The sequence below is a fragment of the Brassica napus genome, chromosome C3 (genome assembly GCF_020379485.1).
Source record: "Brassica napus cultivar Da-Ae chromosome C3, Da-Ae, whole genome shotgun sequence".
Lineage (NCBI taxonomy): Eukaryota > Viridiplantae > Streptophyta > Magnoliopsida > Brassicales > Brassicaceae > Brassica > Brassica napus.
The window spans coordinates 34,456,168-34,468,958 of NC_063446.1; the positions used below are offsets into that span (position 1 = coordinate 34,456,168).

The following is a 12,791-nucleotide window of genomic DNA, read 5'->3' on the forward strand; positions in this document are numbered from 1 at the left end:
GCTATAAAAACAAGTCGAAGATCTTCAGAAAATGGAACACAAGAATCATGTACAGCAACTTAGCTAGTAAGCGTCTACCGATTTCTCTTTGATTTTGCTTCTTAGACTAACTTTTCAGCATAGGGCGAAAAAAAGTCAAATGAGAAACAAAGGAATAAAACACCTCACGCGGACCAAACTAAACAAATCAGCACGTGAAAAGAGTGGTCGGTCCAAGATGCCGAGAGCTATCCTCCTTTAGCTCACCTTTTTGTGTATATAAAAACAATAACAAATCGCAAGTCCACAACACCCAACTTTCACTCTTTCAATTTCTAAATTATAAAAAAGGTAAACTCCTCACAGACTTGATTACTCTTTTTGTGTGTGGACGGAACTGTTTTGTTCTTCTAGTAAATGAAGTTTTAGCTAACCAATCAATGTTTTGACAGTTGATTTCTCAGATCTGAGACTTTTTCGTTGCTTGATCGATCGGAGGAGTTATGGCGGCGCAGGGAAACTCCACGGACACACTTTTCTCTCCTTACAAGATGGGAAGATTCGATCTCTCTCACAGGTGATTCGATTTAGCTGATTAATTGATGATCCGAACTATAGTGTATATGATCCTGAATCTCATACCGCGTTTGTGTGTTTCAGAGTGGTTCTGGCGCCGATGACACGTTGCAGGGCTTTGAACGGCGTTCCGAACGCGGCTTTGGCGGAGTATTACGCTCAACGCACCACTCCCGGCGGTTTTCTCATCTCCGAAGGCACCATGATCTCTCCCGGATCCGCAGGGTAATTTCTCTTTCCCGTCAACGATGAAATTGCTGTTAACTGTGCTGTTAAAAATATATTAATGGCTGTTCTGTTTATTATTCTCCAAGGGTAATAAACTAATAACTAAGAAATAGTATTATTTTAAGGTTTTGTAAGGATGTTATGATAGGTTGTTTTTATTTGTGTGGGCAAAAATGAGTTGTTTATTTTAACATTTTAAAAGCAATCAGATTTTTATTCTCCAACAAATAGTAGTTTTTGTTATAAAAGAATTATTATTTTTGTTACGAAAATCAAAAAGAGAAGGGCCTAAAATGTTAAAAACATAAAAGATGTGGAGCCTGTAATATTTTACAGTAAATTTCTTTTCAATATATACGTACCAGTGTTATTTATTTTTACGGGTATAAAATTTCCTTCTTATTTAAATTTCCGCGATACAAGAAAATTTTGGTTCTTTTCGTAACACGTTATCAGCACGATCGTTCTCCAATTTGGTAAAATTTATTTGTATCATTTATACCTTGCTATAATGGTCACTATACCGTATCTACTATTATTTGTATCATGTTATAATGGCCGGAATACTGCCTATATTATTTATTAGTAATTTAATTAATTTATTGGTCGGCCGAGCTGCCTTATATTCTATTTATTGTTAATTGGTCAGCCGAGCCGCCGTATAATTTATTTATTACTCTGCATTGACCGGCTAAGCCGTCGCATGATTTGTTGTCATAACATAAATATTCCATTGCCACAATTTTTTTACTTTTATTAATTTTTATGAAATTTTTTAGATTTGATTAACTGTTTAATACGATATTTTCGGACTGATTTTTGGTACACTCGATTTAACCCCAACGGTCACAAAGAAAAATTTTCAAATTTTTTCCATTTTTCCAATGACCATGAACAGTAATTTTCATCTATAAATACAACTCATTTTCACTCCATTTTCTCATCCAAAAGATTTCTTCTTCTCTCAAATATTTTCAAATCGCTCTCCTCCGATTTTTTCATTTCAAGAAAGATGATTCGCATTTTTGATTTTATGTGCAATTTTTATTTGTGTTTCTATTTACGGTTTATTCGTTGGAGAATTTGCTCTGGGAGAATTTAAGATGAATATCGGTTTTCTTTTCTTTACATTGTTTTTCCTCGTAATTGCTTGCATGATTAATGTAAACGGTTCCTTTTAATATTAATAATATTCTAATAATTTTTATTTATGTGCTTTAAAAATACCAATGGCAAAAATCGAGAAACTTCAGTTTCCGGCCTTGGAAGTAACTGGGGCAAACTACACGGCATGGATTACAAACATGGAGCTTCATCTAGATTCTGAGAAAATACTCGAAACAATAAAAGAAGAGGATATATCAACTTCTCATGAAAATGCTAGGGCCGTGATATTTCTGAGAAGACATCTAGATGAAAATCTTACGCATTGATTATGCGAGAACAAAAGATCTCTTAGATCTTTGGAAAGCTCTAAAGGAAAGGTTTGATAACCAAAAGAAAATTACTCTCTTCCATGCACTCGATGAGTAGAAAAATCTATGATTTCAAGAGCTTTTTCTTTTGGTTATCAAACCTCTCATTCAGAGCTTTCCAAAGATCTAAGGGATCTTTTATTCTCGCATAATCATGCGTAAGATTTTCATCTAGATGTCTTCTCAGAAATATCACGGTCCTAGCCTTTTCATGAGAAGTTGATATATTCCTTTCTTTTATTGTTTCGAGTATTTTCTCAGAATCTAGATGAAGCTCCATGTTTGTAACCCATGCCGTGTAGTTTGCCCCAATTACTTCCAAGGCCGGAAACTGAAGTTTCTCGATTTTTGCCATTTGTATTTCTAAAGCACGTAAATAAAAATTATTAGAATATTATTAATATTAATGAACCGTTTACATTAATCATGCAAGCAATTACAAGGAGAAACAATGTAAAGAAAAGAAAACCGATATTCATCTTAATTCTCCCGGAGCAAATTTTCCAACGAATAAACCATAAATAGAAACACAAATAAAAATTGCACATAAAATCAAAAATGCGCGAATCATCTTTCTTGAAATGAAAAAATCGGAGGAGAGCGATTTGAAAATATTTGAAAGAAGATGAAATGTTTTGGATGAGAAAATGGAGTGAAAATGAGTTGTAATTATAGATGAAAATCACTGTTCATGACCGTTGGAAAAAGGGAAAAAAAATTGAAATTTTTTCTTTGTGACCATTGGGGTTAAATCGAGTGTACCAAAAATCAGTCCGAAAATATCGTATTAAAAAGTTAATCAAATCTATAAAATTTCATAAAAATTAATAAAAATAAAAAAATTATGGCAATGGAATATTTATGTTATGACAACAAATTATGCGACGGCTCAGCCAGTCAATGCAGAGTAATAAATAAATTATACGGCGGCTCGGCCGACCAATTAACAATAAACAGAATATATGGCGGCTCGGTCGACCAATAAATTAATTAAATTACTAATAAATAATATATGCGGTATTCCGGCCATTATAACATGATACAAATAATAGTAGAGACGGTATACCGACTATTATAGTAAAGTATAAATGATACAAATAAATTTTACCAAATTGGAGAACGATCGTGCTGATAACGTGTTACGAAAAGAACCAGAATTTTATTGTATCGCAAAGATTTTAAATAAGAGCGAAATTTTATACCCGTAGAAATAAATAACACTGATACATGATAGAGAGAGTTTATTACAAAGGGAAAAGAGAAGTGTCAGGGTCGAACGAATTCACTGTGCAAATAGTGGAGGTTCCACGTCTTTTATATTTTCAACATTTTCGGGTCTTCTCTTTCCAGACTTTCATAACAATTATGATAGGTGTGGTTTTTATTTGTGTGGGCAAAAATATGATAGGTTGTTTATTATGACATTTAAAAAGCAATCAGATTTTATTTCTCCAGCCAATAGTAGTTTTTCTTATAAAATATCTCTATAGCCCAACTTTTATAATATTTGTTATAATTAAAATGTAAAATCAACTAATTCTTATTGCTTTGTGGGAAGCCTTTGCTATACAAAAATAAATCTAAAAGCTTTTTACATTGTTAAAATATTGAGATATGATCAAAGGCAAAGATAAACCATTAACAAAACGTTTATGATTTGAAAATGTTAACTATTCACCACCAAAATAATTTATTATGACGAAAAAAAGGAATGACTTGCTTTATTTCATTTTAAAGAAATAGTTTTAAAGGAACTCAAAGAATTTTTCGTTATTGCCGCCTTCAAGAAAACGTGTGTGTAGGTAACGGGACTTAACAATAGTTAAGTGCCAAGATTAGAACGGAGATGTGTGTTTATTTTTAAATCTCAGCACACATTCAGAAAAAGGGTGGAGCATTACACATCTCATATTAGAGACAGGGTGGAGCATTACACATCTCATATTAGAGACAGTTGGTTACACATCAAATTCAAAGCAAATGTTTATTACCATAATATACATGACTTAAATAATAATGTAAGCTACCTGGCTGCAAATAGTCCAATTAATTTGAAAAAATATTTCAGGTTCCCACATGTACCAGGAATCTATTCCGAGGAACAGGTAGAAGCATGGAAGCACGTCGTGGAAGCAGTTCACTCCAAAGGAGGTCTCATCTTCTGTCAATTATGGCATGTTGGACGAGCTTCTCATCCGTGTATGTCTTTTTATTTACTAAATATTTCTGAAAATATTTGCAAAATTAATTTTAACATTTTCAGTTTGATTTTGAACAGTGTACCAACCCAACGGTGGATCGCCAATATCGTCAACGGACAAACCCATCTCAGAAAGATGGCGAGTTCTGTTGCCCGATGGATCACACGCGAAATACCCTAAACCTCGGCCTCTGCACGCTTCTGAGATACCTCGAGTGGTGGAAGATTATTGCAACTCGGCTGTTAACGCAATCCGAGCTGGTTTTGATGGGATTGAGATCCATGGAGCGCACGGTTACCTCATTGATCAGTTTATGAAAAATGGGATCAATGACCGTACCGACCAATATGGTGGCTCCATTGAAAACCGTTGCAGATTCTTGCTTCAGGTACCAATTCTTTAAAAGTTAAAATATATTTTGTTTTATACAAACAGAGTTTCTTCAAACTTTGCATTGAAATTAACATTTTCTGTAATATAAAATGATAAAATTGTTATATTTGAAAATATCAAATATTCTTCTTATTTTTACATAAAATATATTTTAATATATATAAATATAAAAAAGAAAATTTTATGTAAATTAATAACTTATTTTTATTAATTTATAGAGTTTTTACTGTATATGTAAACATCTAAAGTGAAAAGAAAGTTTATTTGTTTTAAAATAAATTATCTTTTATTTTATGAATTATTTCAAGACAACGTCAGTAAAACAGAGTTCTTCTGAAGTTTGCGTTTAGAGTTAAAACTTGTTCATATTAGCTATGTCACTGAAAAATATTGGGTTGATTGCAGGTAGTGAAAGGTGTGGTTTCAGCGATAGGAGCGAGTAAAGTTGGCGTGAGGATATCTCCAGCAATAGACCATCTCGATGCAACTGATTCCGACCCACTCTCCCTCGGGCTAGCCGTGGTTGACTTGCTCAACAAGTTACAGGACGATACTGGCTCCAAGCTCGCTTACCTTCATGTAACACAGCCTCGGTACCACGCTTACGGGCAAACAGAATCTGGAAGGCAAGGCAGTGATGAGGAAGAAGCTAAGTTAATGAAGAGCTTGCGTACGGCTTACAATGGAACATTTATGTCAAGTGGAGGTTTCAACAAGGAACTTGGTATGCAAGCCATTCGGCAAGGGGATGCTGATTTGGTTTCCTTTGGGAGGCTGTTTATTGCAAACCCTGATTTGGTTTCGCGGTTTAAGGTTGGTGCGAAGTTGAATAAATATAATCGGAAGACGTTTTACACTCAAGACCCCGTTGTTGGCTACACAGATTATTCCTTCTTGGCTCCAGTTTCTCGCCTCTGAGTTTGAGAAACGAGGAGAAGATTTATAGATATCTACATCAATTCATTGATGTTATTTTGTTTATTGATGTTATAGTAAACCAATAAATTCTCCGTAAAATGACAATGGTAATCATATAGTATATCCTGCTTGTTCGTGTTTCATTGAATCGTTAGTGGTTGCCTTTTTGTTTTGCTTTGAGAGCAACATGTATTAGCTCAAGTCTTGAACCAGTGGTCTTAGTCATATGTTTCCCCACCGTCAGTTTAGGAGTCTTACTCTTGGCACAGAGTTCTTGTGTCTACGGGGTACCCTGTCGCTTCATCTTTGTCTTTGATGGCCTCGGTTTAAGCGGTAAAACCGACGAGGCTTTGTTCCTTTAGAATGGTTCCGGTTTGAGTAAGTGGTTCAATTAAAAAGTAGAAACTTGCAAACTTCAATCAATAGAGAAATAGTGCAGCAGTTATTACATATCAGCTAAAGTGACAAACTAGAAACATAACATATATTCTCTTAAAAAGGGAAAAAAAAAATACAAAGCCGAAGGAGGAACATATGCTATTCGTCGATCAGAGACCCTTATTTGTTGAGGTCTTTGAAAACGGGGCTGTCAAGAGCAACACCCATTGAATTCAAGCCATTGTCCACATAGATGGTTGCACCAGTTATGGCAGATGCCAATGGAGATACCAAGAAGGCTGCCGCATTCCCAACTTCATCTGCATCATCATATTCCTCATTTTTTAATAAAATTTCCAAAGAAAACTGAAAGCCAACAAAAAGAAATGCTTGTATGTATGAATGAACCTGCAGTCAGTGTTTTCTGAATAGGCGCGTTATTGTATGAATACTCGATCATTGTGTCTATGAACCCAATTGCTTTAGCTGCTCGGCTTCCCAAAGGGCCTGCAGAGATAGTGTTGACCCTAATGTTTTGTTTCCTCCCAGCTTCAAATGCAAGCACACGTGTATCACTCTCTAGTGCGGCCTTGGCAGAACTCATACCTCCACCATACCTAACAACAGAAATTAAAAGATACACTTGTAATCATCTATTGAGAAACAAAACAATGTTGTGAAGCTATAGTATGACCCTTACCCGGGAATGATCCTTTCAGAGGCAATGTAAGTAAGAGAGATAGAAGCACCTCCTATATCATATCATAGAGAAACAAATAAAATTTAAAAAAAAAAAAAAAACAAATAATTATAAAGAAGAAGAGGAATAATACAAAGTTTTGTGACATGCCTGGGTTCATAATTGGGAGAAAATGGCTGAGGAGGGAAACAAAGGAGTAGCTGGAAGCAGAGATAGCAGCAAGATAGCCTTTCCTCGATGTCTCAAGAAGAGGTTTGCTAACCTAAAAATATCAGAAGATTTCCCATTAGGCAAAACAGAATACAGTTCTTGTAAAACAGTTTCAGATAGAGTTCTTGCCTCTGGTCCATTTGCAAGTGAGTGGACAAGAATGTCAATGCTTCCAAAATCTTGTCTCACACATTCTGCAGCTTCCTGTACAGTCCAGTTTGACGATCCAGCATATCGCTTATTCGCTTTCACCTGTAAGAAAAAAGAATGTATCATAACTAATATGGATATTAAGGGTTTTAGTATGATGTGAAAGATGTATTCTCTCACGTACATCTTCAGGGACATCTTCAGGATTGTCAAAGACAGCATCCAAAGGATAAACCTTTTTAATCTCCATCAATGATCCGTCTGGCAACCTGAATTTTAGATATTAGATGATGTGGAAAATAAAAGAAACAAAGAGTTGATCAGTTTTGTTGTAAGTCCTTACACGCGCGACTGGTCGAATTTTCCACGCCTCAAGCTCGTCTCAAAAATGTTAAGTGCCTAGTAGAGCACCATTCAAAGGTCGTCAGTACATGAGGAAACTTAAACTGCTCAATAGAGTTAATTAAAAAAAAAAAAAAAGGAAACTTACAGGAACCCAAGTCCCAACCAAAATTTCAGCACCAGCAGCAGCAAGAGATTTGGCTATGGCCCAACCATATCCATTATCATCAGCTATACCAGCAATAAAGGCTCTTTTCCCTAGAAACCATTTAACACAGTTGATTTAATTCAAACAGCTCATTGTCTTCTAATAGCAATCAATCTTAGTAATGATGATTAAGATATGACTAGAAAGGAACCTCTCAAATCAATGGGAAGTCCAGAAGAAGCCTTGCTTTCGCTGGATTCAGACATGGCCTTTGTCGAAAAGGAAAAACTCTTTTTAGAAGCTGGAAGAGCACTGTCGTTTCTCAAACACCCGAGGTTCGATAGATGGGGAGTGCAAGCAATTTTGTCCCACGATGCGTTCCTGGGATTGGCACCGACAACGTAGGTCCTTGTTTTGGTAGAGGCTGCAGAAATGCTTGGCCTTGTTGTAGCCATTTGCAAGCTCGAAGCTGCTGCTGTTGCCGCCATCCCTCGCAATATTTTAAATATTTTCTGTGCAAAAAAAAATGTAAAGAATCAAAACATGCTCTTAGCATGTAAACAAGACCAATGAGCTTTCTTTCTATCAGATATTTAATATCGATTCCACGTGTACAGCTATAGTCATATCTTTGTACTATCATGTACATTGATCATTTTAAGTTAAAGTGGATAAGATTTTAAGTTCTTGAGCTTTCTCTCTCTCTCTCTGTTATAATAATGTGCACAAAAATGTAGATCGACACGGACACTGGAGAAATCGAATTGAAAAAGTCCCAGAAACCCATCTGCAGTCTTCAAATGATTTGATTTATAATACGCAAACCAAGTTCACATAACAAAAACAAATGACACAAGTTCTGAAGTCAATCGACTGAGATAATTAAAAACCCAAAACGCATCTGCATTTTTCCATCAAACAAACAGATAACCAAAGAGAAAGAGGGAGAGATAGATACCTGATAGATCCTAGAGAGAGAAGAGAGGAGAGTAGGTTTGCTTTGGTATGAAGTGGGGTATGTAAGGGAGGGGGGGCGGGTTCGATGAGATCGAGGTGTTTGTTGTGTCTGGCGAAGTTAAGTGAGAAGTTTTTGTCCCAACTAGACAAACCGGATCGGTTTCGTCGCAAACCGGAAATTCAAGGTTTAACCGTAAGCTCTTTCGGATATTTTATTTTTCGGGACTATTACACAATTTTTTATTTTGGCCTTATTGTTTGACTAATTTTCTGTTTTTGTTTTTTTTTTTTTTTTAACTTTTATCTTAAATTTTAAGTTTTTTATTTAATGGTTTTTATACTTTAGTATAAAAACTTTTAGAATTGATTTTGTTGTAAAATCATACAAAGTTTGAGGTGATTCATATTAAAATGAAAAATTCATGTTATTCAAACGTGAATTTTTAAAAATAATTTAAAATTCAGTATTGAATTTATCATTTCATAAAGTATTATGAAATCTACTATTATTGACCAAAATTTGAATTGTGAGTTTAAGAATACTTTAAGGAGGGTGTATTGAATCTGAAATTTGAACTGATTTGATTTTATTGAGTTTTTAGATGATTTTAGGTGAATATTAGAATTTGGTGTGATTTTTGTTAAAGAACTCTAGAATCTCATCTAAAACTATGAGATTTAGATTTTTATTTTTATAACTAAGAAACTTCTCTCAAACACCCTAAAAACATTTAAAGCATTCTAAAATCTTCAACTTATTTTTTTTTTCAATAAGAGTGGATTTCATAGTATGTTAAAATGACAAGTTCAATAACACTAGAATTTAAAATATTTTTTTAACTCATCGTTTGAATAACGGTGGATTTATCATTCTAATACAAAACATCTGAAATTCTAAGTTGAGTAAACCTTCCTAAGTGTCTTTAGAGTATCTGAAAGGTTTTTTTTATTTATAAAAATAAAAATCCAGTTCTCTTCTCGTTATTTTAAATAAGATTCTATAATGATTTAATAAAAAATCACGCCAAAATTTCAAATTCTCCTAAAATTATCTAAAAATCATTAATTAAAGTCAAACCACTCCAAATTTTAAATGAAATATGTAGAAGTTTAGTTCTTGGTACCACAAAACTATATTAAAATATATTTGTTTCCTTTTAATATATATATATATATATATACATATATATATATACATATATATATATATATATATATACTAATTTGTTGTTACTGTAAATAAAATAGGGTTCTTTGTGATATTAGATAAATCTTAAATAAGCAAGAAGAATATAAAAGTTTTGTACATCTCTATATCCTCAATGGCTCTCTTAGGAAAAGGGGAATTTACAGATGGTGCTTTCTCTCCATATTCTGTTGTTACAAAGATGACGCTAGATAAAAAGTGCAGATTGTAATATTTAAAAGATCTGCAAAAAGTTTCCTTTTCATTCTCAACATTTGCTTCTAGACTTCTTTGTATGTAGTCTGTTTCCCATGATCGAAATACTTGCTAATGAAAGATAAACTACCTGACATTTCATAATTATGTGGATATTCATGACAATATAATCCGAAAATGAGATGGACAATTCTATTTTCAAGACACATAGTTACTTTTAAAATTTACTAGGGGTTTGGCCCGCCGTAGAGCGGCGGGTGATTATACATTAAAACTATTTTATACTAAAATATATTTTAATTTTATAAAACATTTGACAATTTACTTTAAACTGTTTTTATTCTAAGATCATATATATTGTAAATTTTATTAAATTTTGTTGGTTTGAGTTGAAAAGACCATTCACATTTTTTTTGTTAGATACAGAGTTATTAAATAAAAACTAAGAAAAATACATTGATTAATATTTTTCTATTTTATTTCCATTGCAATTTGATAAATTTAAGAAAATCTAAAGTAAGAATATCAAATATTTTTTATTTCTAGTATCAGATTTTAATATTATTACAATAACTTATTTTCTCGTGATAGTAATACAAGTTAAATCAATAGAAAATCAAATGTAATGTGATAAAATTATAAATAATTATATTTTAAAGTAATATATAAAAAGTTTCGATAATTTCATAAATAATAATTATAATATTTTATGTAACAAAAATTATGTTTTCAAATATATGTTTTCAGTTTATATTAGATATTCAAGTTATAATGAAGTTTTCCTTAATTTTTAGTGTTTAACTAATTATGCTTTGTAAATTATTTTAGCATTTTCTGAATTTTTCATAAAAAAATTATTTATTGAAATGTCACTCATGCTATTTAAAAATATTTTTATAAATAAGGTTATAAATTAATAAGGTATTACATTTCTGATAGAAGTTTACTTGAGTTTAACACCCTATCATAACAAATAATTTATTTCGAATAAGCTAGAGTAAACCAAACATAATTTAATCAAATAACTTAAATGTAGCGTAAACATTAATAATATGAAAATTAAGAGAAACCAAACAGCGTACAAATGTTTTCTGAAAATTGTTTTTCTTTTCAAAGACTAAAACCAAAAGAAGTAACTAAATCATTTAATATTTTCAGTGGCGATGAATTGAATGTTTCTATGTAAAAATATCTCATTCTCAGTTTCCACATAGTAACATAACATAAAGCATGTATACTTACGTAATTAAATGGAACAAAACAATATGTTAGGTTTATATTCCAGACCTAAACAATCAAAGAATATATCATCAAGAAAATAGTTATACACACCAAAACTGCAAACAGTTATGTATATACTTTGAATCTACACAAATCATGATTTATTTTTGTACTCTTGTACATTTACTTTGATTTTTTGTTATACTTTTTTTTTCTTAAATTTTATTTAGATATTGCGAAAGTAGAAATAATTGACTCAATGTAATAGAGTTGGTATCTTAATTAGATACACAATATAAAAGTTAGTGTTGTTTGTTACTGCTATATTTTTTTATGTTTGCTTTTTTTTTTGTTGAACATCATGTTTTCTTATTTTACGATCAAGTTATTATCCATGTATAAAACATATATTTTTATCATAATTTGGATTGAAGAATTTTAGAGTTACATAGCAAAGTTGTGTATGTCAAAAGCATCATGCCATCCTTTGTGTATCTCGTCGAGACAACCACGAACCAAACCAACTTGACCATCACAACCTGCCACCTATCCTCATCATCATCATTGCCACTAAAACCACCCGGCACCTATTATCACCATCACCTGAGGTCAGAATGTCTCACAAACCTGTTGTCTCCATGCGAGATACATTTGAAGCACCTCTGCTGATGCAGATATTACAACTTTGAGCTGAATTCTAATTTTTTTTGGGAAAATATGCTTTCGCTTTTGTTACATACACTGCAAGAAAGAACGAAGCTACCAGCGAAAAAAATCTTACTGCACTTTAAACAAATGGAGATATTAAAAACCACTTCAATTAGAGAAACAAAAGTTACAAATTATTGTGCAAGAAGTTTTCTACATATCAATCAAGTGTAGACAAATCAACACCTGGCTCCTCTCTAGTAGAATCTTGATGTTTCTTGATACAATTTGGATTGAAGAATTTTTAGAGCCAAGTTGTACCGAGACAACCAGGAACCCAACCAACTGGATCATCACCACCTGCCATCTATCATCATCATCATTGCCACTAACTTGAAAAATCTAATTCCCATACGCTAAAGGTTAAAGATGTATATATATTACTCACCATAAACTGCATCCTTTCTCTGCACTCTCTTGCACATTCATCTCGTTTCGCTGCAGAAACGCCAAACTGTACCGTACAATGGGTTTCACTTCTGTAAGATCAAATACCTGTAATTGTATAACCACCTTGAGCTCACGAAGCAAGTACAATTATCATAGAAGCAAACAAAAAACAATTCAAGTAATAAAGTTTCTGTTTTTTCATGATAAAAAAAGTGTAAACGTTTTTAATGTACTAAGAACTTTCTTACACATGAATCAGAATCTTTAAAGCCAAAAGATTGTATAACTTTCACCGATAAAAATCAGAGAAAGACATAAGATTTAATCATGACAGAACACTAAGAATATCGTAGCTCTACAACCCACATCGATTCAACTTGTACCATATACTTTACAACAAAGTGATTCCATCAAC

At 32.7% G+C, this 12,791-nt stretch overlaps 2 protein-coding genes across 2 annotated transcripts; one reads left to right on the plus strand and one right to left on the minus strand.

Annotated features, from left to right (window-relative positions):
- Positions 1–119: 119 nt before the first annotated feature.
- Positions 120–5,913, plus strand: LOC106418331 (12-oxophytodienoate reductase 3). The gene is made up of 6 exons (XM_013859012.2): positions 120–330; positions 432–556; positions 640–780; positions 4,327–4,457; positions 4,537–4,847; positions 5,258–5,913. The coding sequence occupies exons 2-6, from the start codon at positions 483–485 to the stop codon at positions 5,768–5,770; spliced, it is 1,170 nt and encodes a 389-aa protein (XP_013714466.1). The 5' UTR covers positions 120–330; positions 432–482; the 3' UTR covers positions 5,771–5,913.
- Positions 5,914–6,161: 248 nt separating this feature from the next.
- Positions 6,162–8,838, minus strand: LOC106418332 (enoyl-[acyl-carrier-protein] reductase [NADH], chloroplastic). Its single transcript, XM_048751122.1, has 10 exons — positions 8,657–8,838; positions 7,910–8,210; positions 7,699–7,808; positions 7,552–7,607; positions 7,393–7,477; positions 7,188–7,310; positions 6,999–7,110; positions 6,849–6,900; positions 6,557–6,765; positions 6,162–6,468 (listed from the first exon to the last, which is right to left on the minus strand). Exons 2-10 carry the CDS (start codon positions 8,184–8,186, stop codon positions 6,329–6,331), a joined length of 1,164 nt encoding a protein of 387 aa, XP_048607079.1. The 5' UTR covers positions 8,187–8,210; positions 8,657–8,838; the 3' UTR covers positions 6,162–6,328.
- Between the last annotated feature and the right edge of the window lie 3,953 nt (positions 8,839–12,791).

Coding starts and splice junctions, on each gene's coding strand:
- LOC106418332 (XM_048751122.1), bottom strand. CDS start 8,186: ATGGCGGCAACAGCAGCAGCTTCGAGCTTGCAAATGGCTACAACAAGG. Junction 7,478..7,551: donor AAATTCGACCAGTCGCGCGT/GTAAGGACTTAC, acceptor TCTAAAATTCAG/GTTGCCAGACGGATCATTGA. Junction 6,469..6,556: donor TCAGAAAACACTGACTGCAG/GTTCATTCATAC, acceptor ATGATGATGCAG/ATGAAGTTGGGAATGCGGCA.
- LOC106418331 (XM_013859012.2), top strand. CDS start 483: ATGGCGGCGCAGGGAAACTCCACGGACACACTTTTCTCTCCTTACAAG. Junction 557..639: donor AGATTCGATCTCTCTCACAG/GTGATTCGATTT, acceptor TGTGTGTTTCAG/AGTGGTTCTGGCGCCGATGA. Junction 781..4,326: donor ATCTCTCCCGGATCCGCAGG/GTAATTTCTCTT, acceptor AAAATATTTCAG/GTTCCCACATGTACCAGGAA.